This window comes from Thamnophis elegans, chromosome 5 (assembly GCF_009769535.1).
Source record: "Thamnophis elegans isolate rThaEle1 chromosome 5, rThaEle1.pri, whole genome shotgun sequence".
Lineage (NCBI taxonomy): Eukaryota > Metazoa > Chordata > Lepidosauria > Squamata > Colubridae > Thamnophis > Thamnophis elegans.
In genome coordinates this window covers 51,478,759-51,502,686 of record NC_045545.1, presented here as the reverse complement: position 1 = coordinate 51,502,686, position 23,928 = coordinate 51,478,759, and the positions used below count along the sequence as shown (strand labels likewise).

The window sequence follows — 23,928 nt, the reverse complement described above, 5'->3', positions numbered from 1 at the left end:
TATGTCCAAGTAGTCAATATTTAGCAATGCTGAACCACAAACAAGCCTTAGCCTATTCTACAGGAATCCTAAAATTCAAAAGATTCTGAGATGATTCTAATGAATGTAAATGCAACCAGAAAATAGTCACACAAGACAGAGACTCCATTCCATTCACTTTGCACAATGTGTACAAGGTCTATTCAAGAGGCTTCTTGACTTGGTTCCTCTGCCTAGGAACACATTCCAGACATTGCCTTCCTTTGGCTTGGCTTTACTGCTTTCACCCTTCAAGAGTCATGCTAGCAACCTGTTCTTAGTCAATAGCATAGAACTCCATCCACGGAAATGGTTTAGGCTGCATCAGACGTTAATTTACCAGCTCTATGTAACATTAACCGCTTCAGCCTATGACCACTTACACTGCCAAATCGATGGATGGGTGACATGCAAATTGTTCAGTAATCAGTGCTCTAACAAGTGTCTTGTCCTAGGGGACGTATGGTAACACGAAAAGCCTGCTGCTCAGAGCAGGCACTCAACCAAATCTCCCCTCAAGCTGAAACCTATTCAAACCAATTACTCTTCCATTCCCAGCTGCTGCAGGAATAGCCAATAAGCTTATTCACAGTTCAAAAAAAATAATGAGTTCTTAGTGCCCCAAAGCATAAAAATCCTAATGCAGCCTGGAGCTGCATCAGTTTGAAAAGCACGGGAGAAAGTGTCTTGCTGACTCCCTGCCAGTAAGTAGGCACTGACCTCTGGTATCCTCACATCTGTGCTAATAATCAGTGTTAGAATATAACTACGGCAGACCCCAGCATGTAATGGGAAGGAAATGTAGTATGGAAAGAATAATGATGACAACAGCTACATCAGAACCATCACAGATGGCATCTGAAGCCAGCCGTTTCTCATAGTTAAAATCTTACATTCTACAATTGTGCCCATCCAACATTCCTGTGGCTTGAATGATAGCTCAAATATATTCCATTTTGGCAAGAGGGAGCATAAAACAAAACAAAACAGTTGGATGTTGTTAGGCATACAACATTAGAAAAGCATTCTGAACAAATCAGAGAGAATTCAGGACACATGAATATAGAATACCAATTCCACTTCAGTAAGGTCTAATACTGACAAGTTTAGTATTTGTGGTCATCTGCTGATCCTCTGAATATTACTTTGCCAAAAAGAAAAAGTGCCATAAGGATCACATCATGCTTATTAAGAATATAGCAACAGGTGTCTATGTATTCAAAGCAGGAAAATTTCCTCTTATGTCCCAAAGATCCAAATCCTCCTCAATTAAGTTGCTTGAAAGATGTATAGCATCTGCCCAGACCCCAGCAAACTTTATATTGTCCTAGATACCTTAAGGGCATTTCTCTATGACAATATTAAGATAATCTAGTTTAGAAGCAGTTTATGAAATAAGCCATTTTCTAAGGACTCAACAATAACATCATTTCTCAACTTCTAGTTGAGATGAATTGATCTGAGATTAATTGTAATATCAGCCAGAGAAGCAAGATAGCAGAAGGCTGCTTCTCTTGACTTTTGAAAATAATATGACTGTGTAGTAAAGATGACCTTTCTGGATGTATCTGTTAAACCAGGAAGAGCAGCTGCAACAAGATTGCTTATTACTGTCCCCATCAGGAGGTGTTTAAATGCCACTTGTCCTTGGACAATACAACTGAAACATGCTGTAGATATCAACTAGTGCCTCAAATTGGCCTCAGTCAGGTCAGCTTCAGGGTTGACAACTAGTGGATCAAAGTCTGCTGTTCATATATGTGCATGTGTGTTTGAGGCAGAGAATCATTTCATAATCATACAAAACTATCAGGATTCAAAACACTGGCTTTCTAAGTGACCAAAATTGAGAATAGAAATGGTCATGGACTTATTAAAAAGTGGTGCACCCTATGCAACACTCGGACATCCCTCTCAGAAAGCAAAGCAGCTCAAGTTCTATCTTGCATGCTCAACTTGCACATCCGTCTGGTCTTTTTATTCAGCACTTGAAAGGGGTAACCCAAATCAGCAACATACACACACCATTTCTGAATCCATAGGGATTGGGTAAGGTGCTTGGGGTCATAGGTCACTATGTGATCATTCCTATTTTAAAGGAACAAGACCTTGATTATCCACACTTATAAGGGGCCCTATTCTACAAAGCAACAATGTCTCTCTTCAGATGTCTAGTTTGCCTCTCAGAATTGGCACTCTTTTTATCTGCCCATTAATCAGCATTGCAACTCTTCAGCTTACTGCTCTTTATCAATATTCCTCTATCAATGCCTCCAAAGGTCATGTCGTTATCAGAGTCCTTTCTGAGAGAGGGGTTTTCCAAGAAACTTATAATTCTATTAACATTATTTAATAGAGGGTTCTCATCTGCAAGAATAATCTTATTTTGTCCCAAGCATAGTGTTGATTTTTAAAAACAACTCTATAAAAGCCTTAATTCCTGCAAAAAAGCTTGCTAAGTTTCAACATTGTAGGAACATTTTATTCTTTTAGTCCCATCATAAACAAATCACAACCATTGAAGTGAGCCATAGAGAGAGTCCTTCATCCTTTACTTTGTTTACTCCATTACAACTGGAATCCCCTCAATGTCCCGACATTTGGAGTTCACCAGCTCCCTGCGGATTTCTGGAGAAATCTGGGAATGGTTGTGAAACTTCAGCAACTCCAAGAGAGCTTCTTTCTGCTCAGAGGACAGGTCTTCTTTGTAGCGCTGGGCGAATGTCAAGAGGCACTGGTGCCAGAGGACAGGTAAGGTTCGCTGATCTTTCCGAAAAGCTAGAAAGTGAAAAACTAGAGCATCTACAACACGGAAAGGCAAGGCATATTTCTTGTCAATCAGCAGACGGAGAAAAATGCTGTTGGCGCCACTGTATTCCATCTCAGCAATCTTTAGCATAGCAGCTCTAGCACAAGAAAAGGAGAAAAGAATGGAAATTCAATTCAATTCAATTCAATTTATTGAACTTGTATGCTGCCCTATTCCCGGAGGGACTCAGGGCGGCGAACAAACACATGGGGAAGGGGCCATACAAAACACACAAGACAAAAAACAGAAAACAGAGACAATTTAAAACTACTCAACAGACGCAGCAATTCAAGTGGGGCCGGGAACTCATCAGCCCCAGGCCTGCCGGAACAGCCAGGTTTTGGCGGCTTTGCAGAAAGACTGAAGGGTGGTAAGGGTCCAAATCTCCACAGGGAGATTGTTCCAGAGGGACGATAATACTTGAAATAATACTTGAATGTATGTTTATATAACAATTTGATCATCTGATTGCAAAACTTAAGTGAAGGGTGATCAGGCACCAAAGCATTAAGGGACTTTCCTTGGGCTTTTAATTTTGCTTTGAAGGAGAAAATTGGGATTCCTAGTGATGAAGGTAGAGAAATAGCAAATCCTGTCCTTCTGCCTCAAATCCAATGGCTCCTGGCATTGGATTTGAGTTGAGTTTGATTATAGTTAAGTCTAACACATGCAGAGAACACCAAATTGGGGAATGATGAGTAAACCAGATGGACACCGGCCAAAAAGCAATTTGGATTGTGGTTGGAGCAATGAAATGCAAAATGTCCACAATTCAGGTTGCTAATGTCTGTTACAGATGGTGCTTCTGTGCTTTGGAGATTTGTATAAATAAGAATCTGAGGCTTTTCTTTTAAGCTTTACCTTCTCCTTGCATGGCTACCTGCTATTGTCAGGGCATCAGTGGAACCAATGGAAAAATTTGCAACCCTATTCTTGCCATGAAGTAATTTCCCCAAAACATTTAGGCCACAACAATCATATTACATTGTTGAACCAAAGGGATATGTAAAAGCTTAAATACAAGAATATTACAAATCAAGCAAGGATTTTGGTTTTCATAATTCCCATTACAGATTATGAATATAGTCTGAAATATATTTTTTCTCCCAAGACACTAAAATAAAATTTGTCAGCAAGATTTCAGAGCCAAGGATACATGGATAAATGGCAAAGGAGACCCTTCTCCACATTCACATCCCCGGACTATTTTCCTTCTGTTGTTAATTAACTCAGTTCTCTTACCCTGAATGAAGGACTGGAATAGAGCACTTGGTGAGGATGCTGCCCACAATGATTGCTTCTCGCAATGTGCATGTTCCAGACTCACACAGAGGGATGAGAATTCCTGAGAGGAAAGGGGTCAGAATTAACATAGCCTCTTTTAATGTAACACACACAAAATTCCCACCAGGAGTTCAAACAAAAACAAAATTCCTATCAGAAGCTCACACTAGCACACCAACTTGAACTTAATTTTTCATGCTTCAAGAACCTGACACTTCAAGAATTGCATTGCTCTTAGATTAACCAATGTCCTTCTACTGACCTTATGGAGTGGACCAGCTACAGGTAATCCTTGAGTTACGAATGTAACGGAGCCTGCCAATTATATTTGTAACTCAAGGATTCATAGGAGTGAATCATGTAACTTGAACATGGTCACTCCCTGCTTTCACCCACAGTTTCGCTAATTAAGTGTGCAGGTCAAGTATCTCAGGGTGGCGAAGGCCAGGAGTGGCTTTGTGATGGAACAGGTCACCCAAGGCCTCCCCAACCCATTGAGATACCTCGTGCTTCTCCCCTCCATTCTGCCATGCAGGAATCACTTAAGTTTGCAAAGATCTGTCTCCTCTCCCGCAGTTTCTTTGCTTTTGAGGGAGATGAGAGGACAATTTCCCTTCCAGTGTCCAGTTGGCTTGCAAATGTTTTTGTGCCGAGAGCAAAAGTTTCTGGGGGCCTTGATCTTGCATGACTTCAGGCACCCATTCTCTGCAAAAACGGGTGGTGCCTGAAGTCACACAAGATCAGACAGCAGAATCTACTCTCGGCACAAAAAGCATCTGCAAGCCGACCAGACACTGGAAGTGAAATCATCCTGATCTCTTATCACTGAAGGCAAATAAACTGGTGCAGAGAGGGGACAGTTCTTTGCAAGGTAAGTGAGTCCAGTGTGGCAGGATGGGAGAGGGAAGCAGTTGTGAGGAACTGGAATGCAGGTGGATAGGATGAATGTTGCAGTACTTCTGCGGTAGTTCCTAAGGGTGAACGACTGCCATGGTACTGCAACATTCATAATTTTGGGACTTTGTTGTAAACACTTGGGAGGGATTATCGCATAGCTTCGAACGGTCACTAATTGAACTGTTATAACTAGAGGATTACTTGTACAGATCATCCACTGATCTCTACTTTCTGCTATTAGCTATAGATAATTAGTATGAACAGGGTTAGCCAGCCTTGGTCTCACCTCTACTAATAATTGTCTTTATCAATAATCCTGTTTAATGTTTTTCAAACACTATGCTACCTCATTATTCTCTTCAAAGTGCATGGTGCTATATAGGAGATGGAGAAACCATTTGAATGCCAAACAGCTTATAATATTTCTCTTCGATTGCAGAGACTTTCGAACTGTAGCTGCAATTTATGCAATTCAAAAAGTTTTGAATGTAACCTAGAGACTTTCAAAAACTGTTTACAAAACTGTTTCAGAGAGAAAGGATGGGGGTCTTATAATACATGCAGAGCTGAAGAGTAACCATATGAACTGTATTTAAGTTTACTTATGTTTAACTGTAAATTAAATCACATCAAGTACAGGTAGTCCTCAATTTACAATACTTCATTTAGTGACCATTCAAAGTTACAACGGCATTGAAAAAGTGACTTACCACCATCTACACATTTATGACCCCAGCAGCATCCCCATGATCACATTCAAAATTCACATGCTTAGCAACTAACTTGCATTTATGATGGTTGCAGTGTTCTTGGGTTATGTGATCTGCTTTTGCGAGCTTCTGTCAAGCAAAGTCAATGGGGAAGCCAGATTCACTTAACAACCATATTACTAACTGAACAGCAGGTCATAAAATGGGGCAACGTTTTTCACTTAGCCACAGAAATTTTGGCCTCAATTGTGGTTGTACGTTGAGGATTACCTATCTCTGATTTCCCTACATCTATTATTGTTTGGAATAATGTATGACCCTCAGACTAGGAAAATTGATGCACCTCCTCTCATTGTAGTCTCTACCAAATTTCAATTTTTCCTGCCATATTGTTCTTGTATTGATCCATGCCAATTTATCTTTAATTACGTATCTGTGCAACGTCATACTTTTGATTGCTACCTTTGTCTCTTGCAAGACAAAATGCATTATCCTTTAAAGTCTAACTTAAGGTTTTCTATTAGATAAATAGGTAGGTAGGTAGGTACGTAGGTAGAATTCTTTATTGGACAAGTGTGATTGGACACACGAGGAATTTGTCTTTGGTGCATATGCTCTCAGTGTACATAAAAAGAAAAGACCGTTGGCTTACCTGAACGGTCGTTCTCGGGGCACTGCGAAGAGAGCCCAAATGCTGGGTTAACACAGCCTATCTGCCCTTGGACTGAGTGATGTTTTTCTTGACCACGCCTCCCTTTGCCTGCACATGCTCAATTCGAAAACGAAGGAACCGTCCTGTAATCAATTACAGTCAATACAGCCACATCGTTCAATACTAACACCCGGGTGGGTTTGGGCTCTCTTCGCAGTGCCCCGAGAACGACCGTTCAGGTAAGCCAACGGTCTTTCTCCAGTGCACTGCTCAGAGAGCCCAAATGCTGGGACATGCCCAAGCTATTGAGTCCCAGGGTGGGGAAGCGCCGAAGCCTCTGGCATTTCAGCCACTCCTTGTAATACTCTTCTGCCAAAGGAGGCTTCGGCTGAGGCAAAGGTGTCAATCTTATAGTTTCTAATAAGGGCCGTGGGGGAAGCCCAGGTGGCCGCTCTACAAATGTCTAGGATAGAGGCCTGGATTGCCCAGGCTGCAGACGTTGCAGCACTCCTGGTGGAGTGAGCGGTGATTCGTCTCGGAGCCGTCTTGCCCTGGTGCTCCTATGCCAGTTTGATGCAAGCACGTAGCCAACGTCCCACAGTGTGAGAGGAGACCTTGCGGCCCAGGGACGCAGGGAGGAAGGAGACAAAGAAAGCCTCTGACCGGCGGTAGTCCTTTGTTCTCTTTACATACGTGCGCACGGCCCGTCTCACGTCCAGCTTGTGCCACTCACGCTCCTTAGGGTGAGAAGGATGGGGACAGAAGTTGGGCAAAATAAGTTCTTGAGTCCTGTGAAACAGGGAGTTAATTTTCGGAGCAAATGACGGATCAAGTCTCAATATTACTCTGTCCGGGTGAACTACGCACAAATCCTCCCTGACAGAGAGCGCAGCAAGCTCGGCTACCCTGCGAGCGGATGTAATGGCCACCAGGAAAGCGGTTTTGATGGTGAGGTAGCGCAGACTGGTCTTTTTTAAAGGCTCAAATGGGGCTTTGGTCAGGGCCTTAAGCACAAATGGAAGATCCCATGACGGATACCGGTGAACAGTTGGAGGGCTGATGTTCGCTGCTCCCTTGAGAAAGCTCTTGATCTGGGGGAGCTGACTCAGCGAGCGAGAGGAGCCCTTTGCCAGGATGGTAGACAACGCTGCAACCTGGCGTCTGAGGGTGCTGACTGCAAGGCCCTTATCCAGACCCTCTTGCAAAAAGTCTAGGGTCTGGGGGATCGAGGCTGAGGAGGCCTCTATGTTCCTAGTCTTGCACCACCGTGAGAAGGCGGCCCAGGTGGCATCGTAGATTCTAGTCGTAGAGGGCTTCCTGGACGCTTGGATTGTTCGAATGACCTGGTCAGAGAATTTTTGCTTTCTCAGGAGCTCCCCTTCAAGTGCCAAACGGCTAGCTGCAGCCACTGGGGCTCCGGATGGATGATGGCCCCCTGGCTGAGGGCAATCTTGTCCCGGGGGATTCTCCAAGGTCTTTGAACTGAGAGGCTGACCAGGTCTGCGTACCAGGGCCTTCTGGGCCAGAAGGGAGCCACCAGAATGAGGTCTGCCTTTTCGGTCAGGAGCTTGTTCACCACTTGAGGGATGAGCGGAAGTGGAGGGAAGGCATACAGAAGTCCCTGAGGCCACGCTGACCTCAGAGCATTGTTCCCTCCGCCTGGGGCGAGTGGTAGCGACTGAAGAAGCGTGGGAGCTGTGTTGTTGTGTGTGGCAAACAGGTCTACCTGTGGCTTGCCGAACCTCCTCACGATCTGCTGGAACAGGTCCGGGTGCAGGCGCCACTCCGAGTGGTCGATGCGTTGGCGGCTCAGCCAGTCTGCTTCCCGGTTGCTTACGCCGGAGATGTGATCTGCACTGAGAGAAGCCAGATGACGTTCCGCCCACCTGCCCAGCGCTTCTGCCTCGAGCATGAGGGCCTTTGATCGAGTGCCCCCTTGCCGGTTTATGTGCGCTTTTTGTCGCCACATTGTCTGTCATCAACAGTACATGAGCCCCTCTTACTAGAGATGCGAACTTTCTCAGCGCTAGGCGAGCTGCCCTCAGTTCCAGCCAATTGATGCTGTGGGCGGCCTCCCTCTGAGTCCATCGGCCTTGGGCTAGGTGTCCCTGACAGTGGGCGCCCCACCCCAGGAGGCTGGCATCCGTGGTGACAACTAGTCTCTCCGGCTCCTTGAACAGGCAGCCCTTCCTGACTGCCTTGGACCTCCACCATGCCAGAGACCGGATCACCTTTCGTGGGAGCCGAACCCGCCTGAGTGAGTTGCTGTTCCTGGCCCTCTGCACTGGCAGCAGAAACCACTGCAGCTCCCTGGCGTGAAGGCGGGCCCAGGGAACCACCCCCAGGCACGAGATCCTTATCCCTAGGAGCTGGGACAGCTGAATGATGGGTACCGACCTGGCAAGGCTGCAGTGCTTCACTCTGCGTCTCAGGTTCGACAGCCGGTCTGGCGAAAGAAATACCTGGCAGGAGGTGGAGTTGATGACCGCACCCAGGTGCTGTATACAGGTGGATGGTCGGAACTGGCTCTTCTCCATGTTGACAGAGAAGCCATGGTACTGCAGGGTCTGCACAGTTAGAGAAACATCGCGGTGTGCCTGCTTGGTGGTGAGAGAGTGAATGATTATGTCGTCTAAATAACATTCCAGACGAACCGGATGGTTGCGGAGATGAGCCGCTAGCACTGCCAGAATTTTGGTGAATGTTCTGGGCGCAGATGATAGCCCGAAGGGAAGAGCCCTGTACTGGAAATGCTTCCCTTCCGCGTAGAACCTCAGGAACCGCCTGTGGGCCACATGGATGGGGACATGCAGGTAGGCCTCTTTGAGATCTATTGATGTCAATAGGTCCCCCTCCCTCACACAGCCCAGGATGGAGTGGAGTGACTGCATCTTGAACCTCTTGTAAGCCAGATGCTGATTTAGGCTCTTGAGGTCCAAGATGGCCCTCCACCCCCCTGAACTTTTGGGCACTAGGAAGAGGATCGAATAGAAGCCCCTCCCCTGCTGATCCCTGGGGACTGGCTCTATCGCCTCTATCTCTAGGAGATGGTAGATTTCTGCCCTCATGCGTTCCCTCTTTTCTGGGTTCCTGGGGTAGGGCAGCGGATAAACTTTCTTTGGGGAAAGGATAGGAAGTCCAGGAGAAGGCCCTTGCGAATGGTGTTGAGGACCCACTTGTCCGATATTATCTCCTCCCACCTGTCGGCATACAGCCGTAGCCGACCCCCGATGAGGGGATCCCTGTGACCGTCACTTTCCCTTACGAAAGGGCCGGGATCCACCACTGTTGTTTCCTCCTCCTCGGAATGGTCTCCGAAAGGAAGACTGGGATTGGTTGGCACGAGCCCCGAAGGATCTGTCTTGGTGCCTATCCCCCCCTGCCTGAAAGGGCCTCTGATAGGAGGAAGGGTGAGAAGATTGCCCTGTTTCCTGGCTCCTGTAGGGTCTCTTACGAAAGGACCCCGCCCCTTTCCGGTCACCCCTTTAAAGGTTGCCGGAAGGATCTTGCGTTTGTCCTTGGTTTCGGTGACAAACTTGTCCAGGGCCTCTCCAAACAGAAAGCCCCCTTTAATGGGGCCGATGCCAGCTTCCATTTAGCCTTCATTTCGGCCTGCCAGTGCCTGAGCCATAGGAGGTGGCGGGAGGTGATATTGGAAGCTAGAGCTCTGGAAGAGAATTTTGCTGCTGTCAAGGTGGCATCCGCCGAATACTCGACAGCGGTAATAATCTTGGTTAGCTCATGGCGCCACCTAGATTTCCTGGGCGGGGGTCTGGACCTGAGTTGGCGCAGCCAGAATAGGGTGGCCCTAATAAAAAAGGAGGCAGAGGTGGATGCCTTGATGGCCCAGGCAGACGCCATGTGTGTTTTCTGACATGCCTTTTCCGACCTCTTATCTTCTGCCTTAAGTCCCTCTAGGAGCTCAGCTGGCAGGTTGGAATTGGAAGTCAGAGACACGACTGGGGCATCTACTTCTGGGAATTTGAGGATTTCCTCCATTTATCTTCTACTGCATATAGAGTTCTATCCCCCCCACTGGGGTTGGTCAGGGTGCCCGGCTGTAGCCACTGGCGCTGTACCGCGTCCATAAATAGGTCTGGCACAGGAATAACCTCGGGAGTTTCTACTGTCTCTTTGAACAACCCATGCTTAAGATCCTTGGAAGTGGAAGCCTGAGAGGCCTCGGGTCTGGAAGTGGGGCCTAACTCTGTGGCCGTCATGGCTTTGTGCAAGATAGACTTGAATAATGACGGTTGAAACAGGCCAGAGAATTTTGGCTTGTCAGGGGTGGGGTTTTCGTCTTCGGAAAGGGCGAAAATCTCCCCTTCTTCCTGCTCAGAACTTGATAACCCAGAGTGAGAGGGGCTTGAAGATGGGGAGGAGGATACAGGCTCCTTAGAGGTGGAGGCCCTAGGTTTGCGTTTCTCCTTTGGGGCCTTGCCCTTGCGAGAGCCCTTGCGCTTAATGCCTTCAGCTATCCCTTGGGAGATGGCTAAGGCAATTACCTCCCTCATTTCATCCGAAAGAGCAGGACTTTTTCCCCTTTTTTTCTTTTGCTTACTGGGCCTGCGACGGCTAGGCCTGCCTGAGCTGGATCCACCCTTCCCAAAGGGGGAATTCTGGACAGAATCTCGTTCCTCTCCGATGGAGAGCTAGGGGGAGTCGGGGTACCCCCAAGATGCTTCAGGAGATGGATCCCTGGATGCATAGTTATCCCCAGACAAGAATTCACTGTCCCCGGGGGATTGGGCCTCACGATCAGGGGAAGCTGACTCCCTGCTGCGACGGTCTGGGCTAGGTTCTGGCTGAAGGGGCCTTGAAACCTCCCTGGGATCCACTGTGGCTCTTGGAGAAGACCTTTCAAGTGAGCCTTTGTGCCCTTTGCCTTTATTTACAGAGGGATCCAGCTTGCAGCGCTTGCTGGAGGGCCCCACCTGATCCCCTAAGGCCTCCCTGCATTCCTCAGCCATTTCAGGTCCCCACGAGGCCTGGAAGATAGCTGGAGTTGGGATGGGCACGCGCTGGCCTTTGCAGTCCAAAAGCGCTGGCAGAATCTCCAGGAGGGAAGGGCCACCTTGGGGTCGGATTTCCTTCCTCCCACCGCCCTCGGTTCCCCGAGACTTAGCTTATTTTCCGGAGGGAGAGACTAGCTGGCTTCCCAGACTAGCCCCCAGCCTCCCGCGGCGTTCTGCAGTCGTTGAGGGCTCGCTGAGGCTCCGTTGGCTGGCTGGGCTCTTCTTGCTGCCTTGTTCCTCGCACGCTCTGAGCTCTGCCGCTCTGCCCAGTGAGTCAGAGCGATCCAAAATGGCGGGGGTTGCGCACGCAGCCGCTTCCCGCTCTTTCAGCCCTGAAAGGCGCGCGAAGGCTCCAGCCGTCGCTGCTGTTGCCGGGCAAAATGGAGCAGGCGAGGGAATCCTAGCAATCCGGCTCACCTGCTTTAGAGCCTTCTCAGAGCCTTGCTGGACTTTTCCTCCCCTGGGACGCCCCTGTTCCAACAGGGAACTTGGTTTATCCCACTAATTGCTCCCTTGCTAGCCAGCCCCCCTGTGCAAGCCTTTTCAACCCCCTGCAGTGCTTGCAATTAGCAACAGCAGGGAAAACCCGGCAGCCCTTCTCTTAAAGCGACGGAAGCCTCACTGGAGGCAAATAGACAGACCTGATGTAGAAGCGTGATTTTCTCTATCTGAGAATTTAAACGTGGTCCAAATTGGGAAACTTTTTCCAGCCTTTCTGCTCTTAGACTGGAGCTCTCCCAAAACAGCCCTAACTCGGGCGGACTGAGTTTTCGAATTGAGCATGTGCAGGCAAAGGGAGGCGTGGTCAAGAAAAACATCACTCAGTCCAAGGGCAGATAGGCTGTGTTAACCCAGCATTTGGGCTCTCTGAGCAGTGCACTGGAAAAAAATACATTCATCAAGAATCATAAGATACAACACTTAGTGATCATCATAGGTTACTAATAAGCAATCAAATCATATTAGGAAACAAATAAAACAATATAAATCATAAAGATTCAAGGTTAGTCATATGAGGGAGGAGATAGGCAATAGCAAGGATGAGAATAATAATAGTAATACAGTCTTAGTAAATAGTTTGACAGTGTTGTGGGAATTAGTTGTTTAGCAGTGATGGCATTTGGGAAAAAACTGTCCTTGTGTCTAGTTGTTCTGATGTGCTGTGCCCTATTAGATTGCAGAGGGATATCAGAAAGCTGGATCCCACCAACTTCTGCAAAAGAACCCTCATCCATCAGGTTCCTCCTCCTATCCTTTGCTGCTTGGCGGAAGCTATTCTGAGGTTGCTCTGGAGGAAGTCAGCCTCTCCTCCGATCCAGCTGACGACGATTCAGCAACACCAGTTCCTCTTCCCTTTGAACAGTTTCTTTTTCAGCTATTTGGACTCCAAACAGAAAAGGGAGCCCCCATCTCACAAACTCTTTGGAGCTCAGATTACAATCATAAAGAATTTGCCTCTCTAAATTTGAATGTCAAAATTTTTTTTGTTCTTGCTAAAGTGGTGCTTGATACAAAAACAATTAATTTATAGTAGTAGGGGAAGAAATACTGTTTGACAAGTAAAAACAGAACAAAGGCAAACACGTATTTCAGATCAAAATGAAACTTCCAGCTCGCATATCCTATCCCTATTGCCTTTCAAAATAAGTGTATTAAGAACGGTAGCAGTGAAGTGTAAGAGAATAAATCTGAAACAAATGCTCATAAAATGAGAACATTAACAATGTATTTTCTAGCTGATAGCCCAGAAACGAAGAATTGCTTGACAATTTTATATTTTAAATTACCATTCAATTGTAACGAACTCACCTTTGAACCAGGCTCCGGGTTTGAACAAGGCCTTCTTCAGTGCCATATAAAGATGGAAATTGAGGCGTTTGTATTCAGCAATATCATCTCTGATTCGTGGGAGAAGCACGAGATTGTAGAATCTCTGGGCCATCCTCTCTTTAAGATTAGAAGAAAAAATTCTAGAGCAGATAATAAAAGCATGGAAGGAAGGGGAGAAGGTGAAAAAGTAAATATTTCAGCTGGGAAAACTAGATAAGTGAGATCAACTGTTTTATAATAGAATATAAATATCATTTTAGTATGCTTATATAATCCCAATAAACATTTTATACAACTACCAGACTTCAGAGATGTTCACACATCAAAAGACAAAAACCTAAAAAGACCATATAAAAACCAGACCTTAACATATCTGCATCTCATAAAATTCTCACAACTATCTTCAACAGAAAAGTAATGTTTGCAGGGCTTTAATGTTCAGAAGAAGGAATGGTAAAAGTGATGATTCGGGAATAGAATTCCAGAGAAAAGGTGGCTTTCATCTACTATCACTTTTATAACACAAGCTTGATTTAATGTGTTGAAACTCTGAATGTATCCAGATCAGAAAGGAGCTGCTAGTGAATGAAAACCAGCGTAACAGGCATTATTTATAGAAGAATCCCACCTTGTGGGCCTGGTACATGGCAGCTGCCGTCCATGTTTCTGGCTCTGTGATATAAAGCATCTGCTCCCAATTCGATAATGCTGGACAATCTTGAAGGCTTTGGGCAACTTTCCACTTCTGTATTTTGATAACACCTTTAGCAACATTTTAAAAGTGATTTAATTATATGATAGCAATAGTCAACGTTGCTTAATTACAAACTATATTTATTGTTCATAAAGTCTTTATAGCAGAGAGATATCGGAGATCCTTCCCCGATATCACTATTTTTTCACATCAGCATGGTTGTGCTAACTAATAAGCTTCATCAAAAACATTTCTAATTAATATTAAAGCTATAATAAACTGAAGTGCAGCATTAGTTATGAACATCACACGGTTGGTGCACTAGGTTTTTTTTCCCAGCAATTAACTCACATTTATTTATATAACATGATATACAAACACATAAGTAGCAAAACACACACTCATTACACTTACTTCTTTGACACCTTTGTAGACTTCCAGGACACGAGGGTTGAGCTGTGGCATGGGTCGGCCAGATATTTCTGACATCACCGTCTCTACCTCCGTCTGTTTTTCTGTTAGCTTCTCCATGATAATGTCTGCTAAGGTGCGCCTAATAGGTGCCAAATGGAGGGTAATGGAGCAGATAACTTATTCATCCCCTTATTAGCTAATTAAGTAGGAGAAACAGCATTAAAGGTGATTCTTAATCTGACTTGTAATAGATCAGAATAAAGTTCTTAGGTAGTCCTTCACCATCACTTGTCTAGGATTGTTCAGTTCAGAAGATTGTGGTTAAAAACAAGCAACTTGAAAGTGGCGGCATCTTTATATTATCACTTAATACTCCTGTCCATTTGAAAAATACAAGCTTATTTTCTATATTTATATTATCTATATTATTCCTCTTTGTTCTCCCATGACAACAAAGCCTTCTTTAGAGTAGATTTAGGGTGCATACAATGGCTGCTGTGGGAAGAAAAGTAACATTGGTCCTACCTAAGGTGTTGCTTCTCAGTGGGTTTCAGGGGGGTTCAGGAATGGGATTATCATGTCCTAATCTGCCCAGAAACTGAGTCATAATTGCAGCCACGACTCTCTGACATTCTCTCTCCTTGGCTCCAGTTTCAACAATGTCGCAGCTGTATAGAGTGAGCTGTAAAAAGAAAAAAACCCAAACTTCCCCGTAACAGGCCTAACTACGGACCTATAGCCTAGGAAGGGGCCTGGACCCTCCTGCAACCCACTTAGAAACATGTGTCAGGTAGGACCAATGTTACTTCTCCATTGTATGTTGCAGGAGGGTCCAGGAATGGCATGTACCAAAGCTGGCGTCCTAAGGGTGGGGAACTTACTGGTCCGGAGTTCCCGATGCAGTGAGCACCTGTTGAAGCACCCTTCAGTTGAAGGATGCCTCAGAAGGTGTGAACGCATCAAGCCTATAATGCTTTATAAAGAGGAAGCCCAAGTGGTTGCCCTGCAGATGTCCTCAATAGGGGCTTGGGTGGCCCATGCCACTGAAGTCACGGTGCGACTGGTTGAGTGGGCCATATTCCACTAGGTACCGTGAAACCGAGCCTCATAGGCCCGTGCAATGGAAGCCCTCAGCCAGCAACCTATTGTGGAAGGGGGTGATCCTTGCTCCCAACGTTGCTACCTGGAAGGAAACAAAGAGAGCCTCCGTTCCTCCTGCTAGCTGTTCATTTTATATAGATATGGAGAGCCCTCCTGACGTCTAGCCTATGCCACCTCTGTTCCCTATCATGGGAAGGGTCATAACAGAAGTCAGGAAGAATGATCTCCTGAGTGCTGTGGAAGGGAGAGTTGACCTTCGGAATGAAGGAAGGGTCAAGTCGGAGGATCACTGTTCTTGGGTGAAAAATGCAAAGGTCTGCCCTGATTGAAAGGGCTCCTAACTCAGAAATGCGTCTAGCCAATGTTATGGCAACTAACAGCACAACCTTAAACATTAGGAACTGAAGGCTAACACTTCTCAAGGGTTCGAAAGGCTCCCTATTAGAGTCTGAAGAACCGTTGGCCAGATCTCAAGTGGAAAATCTATGGATTGCTGAGGGTCTGAGATTGGCCGCGCCCTTTATGAAGCTTTTAATAAATGGGTGCTGAGCCAGTGGCTGACGTCCCTCCTCCAAAAACACGGTGGACAGTTCTGCCACCTGCCTGCGATGGTGTTGTGGGAGAGGCCCCTATCTAGGCCGTCCTGGAGGAAGTCAAGAATTTGCGGGATAGAGGGCCCCCGTTGGTTCAATGTGAGCCACCTGACACCACCTAACAAAGGTAGTCCACGTGGCATTGTAGAGCCTCATTGTGGATCTGGATGCCTCTATTGTCTTGATAACCCTGGAGGAGAAGTTGGCGTTCCTCAGGAGAACCCTCTCATGTGCCAGAAGGTCAACTGGACCACTGAGGCTCCGGATGGACCAGGACCCCCTGGCACAGGGAGATCTTCTCCCGGGGAATTCTCCATGGAGGGGATATGAAAAGGTTTAGTAGGTCCGCAAACCAGGGCCTCCTTGGCCAATGTGGATCTAGGAGGATTACTTCCGCCCTCTCTGACTCTATATTTCTCAGGACCCCTGGGATCAGAGGAAGGGGGGGAAAGCATAAAGGAGCCCCCAAAGCCAACAGCTGCGGAGGGCATCGGTCCCTTCTGCTCCCTGGCTTGTAAACCAGGAAAAAAAATCTTGGGAGCTGAGCGTTCATCTGAGTCGCGAACAGGTCCATCTCCGGATGCCAGAACCTCTGGCAAATCTGTCTGAACGGCTTGGAATGCAGTTGCCACTCGCCGTGGTCCATTGTGGCTCTGCTGAGCCAATCGGCTTGATGATTCGCCAATCCCGAGATGTGCTCTGCCTTGATGGATAGGAGATGCTTCTCCACCCAGGTGACAGGTCTCTACGTCTCTATCCATAGGTCTTCGAATGGGTCCCCTCCTTGCCAGTTGACGTGAGCCTTGGCGGCTACATTGTCCATCAAGAGAAGCACATGTCACCCTTCTAGCAACTTCTGGAAGTGGCAGAGTGCCAGATGAGCCGCAACTACCTTGATGGCCTGGATCTCCAGTAGATGCTGGATTGCAGTCCTCATGAGGCCCCGTTTCACCTTGTTCCTGGAGACGGGAAAAGTTCTGAAATGGTTCAGGGGAGGGGAGAGGAACGCCAGCCGGAGTCTGAATCTCACTGTGCTGAGAACCCACGAGTCTGAGGTGATGTTCTCCCATAGATCCACAAAGAGTACGAGGCGACCATCTATGGGAGGACTGGCTCCCAAGTGATTTGTCCTGGTGGAAGGGATGGCTGCCTGCCCCATGAAAGGGCTGCATGCTCTGTGGCTGAAACCTGGGTCTATCACGGGGATAGGATCTATCTGACTGTCTGTCTGAGCGAGCTTGGAAATACCGTTGTTGCTGGAAATCATTGTCTGGGGCACGAAAGGAGGGTCTACGAAAGTATGCAAGGGGTGTGGATCTGGCTGCCTGGTTGCTGTGGGCAATACTTTACGTTTGTCTTTGTTTCTATCCAGCACAGAGCCTAAAGATTCGCCAAATAAGAAACCTCCTGTGAAAGGAGATTTTGCCAGCTTCCATTTTGCTTTGGCATCAGCCTGCCAATTGCGAAGCCATACCAACCTCCTGCATACAACCGAGGTCGAGAGTGCCTTGGACCCATACTTAACAGCATTAAGAGTAGCGTCTGCAGAAAATTGAGTGGCTGCCAGTAATTACTTAGGTCCTGATGAAGCCGAACATCCTGGGGGGGGGGGGGAATACGCTTCTGTAGTTGGCGCAGCCATAGAAGGGTGGTACGATTGAAAAAGGAGGCCGAAGCAGCCGCCTTGATGGCCCAAGCCGCTGACTGAAGTTTTTACGAAGAGTCAGCTCGGCTATTTTGTCTTCCTCTTCCAGGTTGTCAGCAATGTCCCCTGTTACTAAAGAGGAAGAAGAGGCCAGAGCCACCAGAGGTGTATCTATGGATGGTAACTGGAGGGTCTGGGAGAAACCCTGTTCCATGTTGTAGAATCTGCGCTCATTCTCCCCAGGATTGGGAAAGGCTCCCGGGTGTGCCCCTTGTTTCTTAACTACGTTCAGAAATAATTGGGGAGCTGGTATCTCCTCCTTTCTGCCAAGGACTCTGAAATGACTCCCTCATCTAGATCTTTGTGACCCATGGTCCCCACAGTAGTAGTGGTTCCTACCCCCAATTTGGTAGTGGTTCTCGCCTTGTGAAGGAGAGTCTTGAACAAAGCTGGGGGGAAAACTGCTTGAAGGCAGGGGGGTCTGAAACCAAGGCCTTATCATCCGAGAGATCAAGATCTCTCTGAGCCTTGTCACCAGTAAGGGATTCCTCGCTAGCCAGAGAAGAAGCGGACCTATGTGCCTGTAACACCTGTAGCTCAGGTTGAGCTTGGTAACTTTGAGGAGCCTCATGAATGTCCTCTCTGCTGGAGTTGGGTTTTTCTCCTAGCCCCATAACTATTCCATCAGAAATGGCCTGCGATATAAGTAATCTGAAGCTTTCTGGAAGTTTTGCCATGTAGCTATCTGTATTGAGTGGGTCAGCAACTGATTGAGCAGCTTTGGTCCTCCTAGATGAAGCAGTGGGCCTGGAGTGTTGATTCTCCAAACTTAGGGCACTGGAAGAGGTAGATGGGCCTCCCGCATCCTCGGGATCTGCATCCACCATTTTGCATTCCTCTGACCGCCACGCGGTACTCACAGTTCCGCTTGAACTCCAGGTGTGATGCTGGACTGCAGCTGATGTGTGTGCCGCTTCCCTGTAGCCTCTCAACTTCCGGTCTGCTGGTGCTGGCCGCTCTCCGCAAGGCAAAGTTGTAAAAGGCTTCGCTGCGAGCCCCAGCTCCACATGGTACAAGATAAACGGCCTCTACTGCGCCGGTTTCCCCGCTGATGCTACTTTGCTGCGAGCCCTGGTTCCACGTGTTCCAAGATAAGTGGCCACCACTGCACCAGCTTCCCGAAGCTGCTCTCCCCGCCTGATCTGCCTGAAGACGTTGAAGGAACAATGAGGCTCTACCTGATGAATGGGCAATCTTGCCTCCACGTCAGAGGTGGGTTCCTACCTATTCGGTCCAGTTTGGCCAAAGAGGTAGTAACTCCAGCAGACATGTGATCATACCGGTACTAATCCTCGGCGGCGGCACCCTCTTGGGTTTCTGTTTGCATATAAGCAGAACAATCTTCATGGAAAAAATGTAATTTTTCTCTTTTTTACTGTTGTGCGCATGCACAGACTGTTTTAAATGCAAATGCTCCACCCACTCACGCATCATCTCTGAGGTGGCTTCCCTGCCTCCTCCTGCCTACAGGTAAGTCTCTCTAGCCCTCCCCCCACGGAGCTTGCTGCACCCCCCCCCACCATCCCCACTGGGCTCGCAACCTTCCCTTCCCCCAAATCTTCCAGGATCCCCATCAGTCCCATTTGGCTCCCAGCAGGCTTCAGGGAGGCCTGCTAGGCCCAAATAGAGCGGAGGGGGGCGTCACAACCTATTTTGGCTCCCAGCAGGCAAAATGAATGGCTAAATTGGCCATGCCCACCCAGTCACCACGACTGCCAAGCCACGCCCACAGAACTGGCAGTAAATTTTTTGAAGTCCACCACTGCTTCACATGACTCCCTCCGCCAGCGGGAAGGAGCCCTTCAGCGGCTGCTGATGAATGGCAACTCTGTCCGATGCCAAGTGGAGCTTTAAAATGGCTGATGGAGCGCTGCCACCAGTGCTCCTGGCTGGAAGGTGGCTAACGATGAACGGCCACCATATAATAGCGGCTGGTTGAGGTGGAAATGTTGAAAGAAGGTCCAGGAATGGAAGCGTGAGCCAAGGAGAGTCAGAGAGGCGTGGCTACAATTATGACTCAATCTCCGAGCAGATATGGGCATGATAATCCCATTCCTGGACCCTCCTGCAACATTCACTAGAGAACAAGCAATGCATAATGATGAAATGTCATCACCACTGATAAATATGTTGTATGTACTTTTGAAAATGCCAATTTCAGAGTTTCTCATACATTCACAAAAGTTAAAAATGAATATACCTCGTTACATTCCAAAGTTATGCCAATAAAAATAAATTCTAAGAGAGGTAAACTATATAGTATTTGTGTTGGGTTTCAAATTTGTAAAGATAGTGTATACACACACACACACACACACACAGAGATAGATCTGAAATCTCAAGATTCCAAATGCAATATTCTGTACCCAATAATTAAAGCACCATCTGCTGGTTAAACAAGAAGAAGAAAATAAAGTTTTAGAATTATAGAGTACCTTGTTAGCTGAAGCATTGGTTTCACTATCCACTAAGGAATAATGAGTGCATTAGTGAGAGAACATCCCCAACCCGTTAAGATTTGCATTTGTATATCCATTACTACTAAGGCTCCTGAACAGGTAATTTTTTCTGAAATAGTCTGAAGCTGCTTAGATCCATTTAGGAGACACTGACATGTGGAGAAACTGTCATTCTGATCCTTACCATTTGAACTGCCATATCTGAATACAATGGAGAGTTCCTATAGTGGGATATGAATAAAATGTTGCTCACAGAACTCCTATGGTAAACATAAACTATAAGAGATTACACTTGTGACCTAAATCTGCCCATCTCCTGCACTTACTTATATGAGGAATTATAATTAGACTATTTCTGTGGCTAAAGGAAAGGTAAAGCCTCTGTAGCCTTGATGAGAACCACTGAATGGTTCTATTAAGATGGGGGCTACTGAAAGATGACCAGGGCTTGACCAGTGATGGGAACAAGTGAGTTAGCTGTCTAAACATGTTCAGAATCTTACTTACAGTTGGTAGAAAGATTTAGACAAATCTATCATTTTGAACATTGTAAGACTTGAATGTGAAACAGAATTGTGTATAAATGTATGCTAAAATGTATGGAATGTTATTGACATTTGAAAAAAGAAGCACAAGTGAAAGAACGTTTGATAGAATGGGCTAAAAATCTTGGTTATAATATAGAGCTGGAACAGAAAAAATGTGACCGAAAGGATTTAAATTTACTTATGTTATAATCGGGGGTAGGGGGGTGTGCTCAGCAGTTAAAGATGTTGAGCTTACAGCTGGAAAGCTGGCAGCCTGGTTTGGAGCCGAGTGCCATGCAACAGGGTAAGCTCCCATTATTTGCCCCAGCTCCTGTCCACCAAGCGTTTGAAAGCATGCAAATGCAAGTAAATAGGTATCATTTTGGTGGGAACGTAACACTGTTTCCATGCGTCTCAGCATACCGTCATGCTGACCACACGACATGAAAATATCTTCAAATAACACTGGCTCTTTCACCCCCTAGAATCAATATCAACTGGATAGGGTATACCTTTATAAATTAAATTGGCTTGAAACTCAACATTAAAAAAAAGCCTAAAATCATGACAATCAGTCCCATCACTTTCTCGCAAATATATGGTGATGAAATAGAACCAGTGACAAATTTATTTCCTTGGGCTCCAAGTTCACTGCAGATGGTGACTGCAGCCATGAAATTAAGACACACTTGAGGGAGGATGTAACAAACCTAGACAGCATATTAAAAGCAGATACCTCATCTTTCCGACAAAAGTCTGTATAGTTGTGATTTTCCTAGTAGTAATGTATGGCTATGAGAGCTGTACCATAAAGAAGGTTGAGCATTGAAGAATTATTGCTTTAGAAGTGTGGTGCTGGAGAAGACTCTTGAGAGTCCCACGGATTGCAAGGAGATCAAATCAGTCAATCCTAAAGGAAATCAACCTTGCCATATTCTTTAGGATAGATACTGAAACCTGAAGCTCAATAAATTGGCCATCAAATGAGAGAGACGACTCATTGGAAAGACCTGAGGCTTCTCTTTCCTGTTTTTAGAGATAAATTTTATCTCTTACTTGGTGATTACAACCTACCTCCCTTCTTTCCATCATTTATCCAGCTTCATTAAAACCCTGAATCATAAGTTTTTTTTTCTGTTTTCTGCAAAAGTCCTTTGAGGTGTTGTCAATGAGGAATAAACCTAGACACTGCTTTTTCTCGGATCAATTAGCCACCTCAGCAAGTTCCATTTACATCATCCATTCACAATTTATCTTAGATGTTACCATAATATCAGTATTTGATCATTTGGCTTACCTCACTGGTGGGTTCTTGCTCATGAACATGTCAATGGCTTTTTCATCATCTGGATTTACAGTCATCTCTTCACAATACTCTTCCTTCTCCATGGGCTCCAGCTGCCCCCAGCTCTGGCCATTCATCCTCTGCATCGGAGTCTCCATCCTTTGAAGTAGGTCCTGAAAAAGAAAGAAAAAATATTTTAAAGGAAGCAACTTTAATTACATTTTTATGTAATGAGTAAAGTGGGGGAAGGAGTGTCTGTTACATTAGAATGTTCATTAAATCCCAATGGCATTTAATTAATATCTACCTTATCTATTAATTGAAATGGGATTTAAACTTGCACATTTATACAAATCAAGTAAACCACAATCTATTAAATGGTGAGTTTACCAAACCTATATACAATATTCATTAACAGATTATGTGCCATCATACGTGTGGTGACTGTTGGCACCACATATTATCCATAATGTCTCCCTAACCTGGTCCTTTAAATCTTATATAGAAGCACATTACTCAATATCATAAATACGTCACAACAGCAGCTAAAAATCAGCCATGTACTACTAGCTGTTAAAAAACAATGTTACATCAAATTTTATTTCACTATCCTGGATAAAGAAATAAGACCTCTCGGTAACAGAAGCCAGAAATATTTCATATTTCCATTATTGACTGCAAAGCTAATCATCCTTTCTTCTACTAAAAAAATGAAAACAACCCAGGATTTATGTCAGAAGTTTAAGTCCAGCCTCCCTCTACTGATAGTTTGTATGAAGGAAAATGGTTGTTTTAGTCTGGATTCAGGCATTTTAGAATTTAGGCAGTTTTTAATCTCCCTGAAGAAGGCTATTCAAACTCCTGCTTGCTATCTCACAGCTTCTCATATTCTTGGTGAGGTCGGCGTCTCCTGCAATTGAGAGATTTATATCTTGCAATTTCTCATAGTGGCCTTTCTCTGTAGTGACTCTCACGATGGCATTCTGAAATCCCGAAACCTATGCCATTATACCATTTTAAGACGCCTCCTAAAAATCTTATGCGTTCAGCCTGGCATTCCCTTGTGTAAATCCTATGGGTTACCCCCACCCCCACATTTATTGCACATTGAGTTTAATTCTTTTATAATTTTCGGGTAACTGCAGCAAAACCTTTTTTAAAAAAACACGTGTCTTTCCGAAGCAAGAAAATACTTTGTCCCGTCTTTCCAGCACAAGCTTCCCAGACACTCACCCAGGACTGTTGTCTTCTTCCTGGCTCGTGGCCACTGCCGACGCCATGCTCGCCTCCAGCTCGTCTTGCTGGATGCGGGCCTGCCGCAAGATCCGCCGGGAAAGCTTCTCGGCCACCATACTCGTCGTCCTCTTCTCCCCCACCATGCTTCCCTGCCTGGTCCCGACGCTTGACCCTCGTGATGGGTTTCACGGAATCGCTCTGAGCAATCTGCTCGGCCAAGGGGACGCTCGTCGCCGTCGCCCCACCGGAGGAGCCTCTCGACCGCTTCGCCTTGGGCATGTTTCCCCGCCGATGGAGCACGCAGCAACGGGAGGAAAAATGGCTGCCCAAACGCGCATGCGTTCAATGCGCGTCACCCGGGTGCGGAGCTACGGCTGAAAGTAGCGGTGACTCCGGAGATCCTGCAGACTTTTTAAACCTGCCTCAGAGGCATAGTGGCAATTTCATGCTCCCCCCGCCCCCTCTGGAGCTGTTTGTGTTGTTGTTGTTGTTATCTTCGCCTGATCCTTTTGAGAACAGCTGGGTTAGGATTTTCTGTCTTTCACTGTGAGTATATTGGGGTGGGTGGGGTGCAGGAAGGGAGGCTCAGCCAATCTCATTGTACACATGTTGTACTCTGACAATAAAGGTTTGAATTTGAATTTGAACTTGAACAGCGCCATGCACGGTTCTCAGGGAGGAGGAGGAGTGCGGCTGGAC

The 23,928-nt window shown here is 46.2% G+C and overlaps 1 protein-coding gene across 1 annotated transcript; it reads right to left on the bottom strand.

Moving 5' to 3' along the window:
• Positions 1-206: 206 nt before the first annotated feature.
• Positions 207-23,566, bottom strand: BYSL (bystin like). The gene is made up of 7 exons (XM_032217448.1): positions 23,227-23,566; positions 22,006-22,166; positions 14,324-14,462; positions 13,844-13,977; positions 13,195-13,355; positions 4,070-4,172; positions 207-2,924 (listed from the first exon to the last, which is right to left on the bottom strand). Exons 1-7 carry the CDS (start codon positions 23,506-23,508, stop codon positions 2,579-2,581), a joined length of 1,326 nt encoding a protein of 441 aa, XP_032073339.1. The 5' UTR covers positions 23,509-23,566; the 3' UTR covers positions 207-2,578.
• Positions 23,567-23,928: the final 362 nt, after the last annotated feature.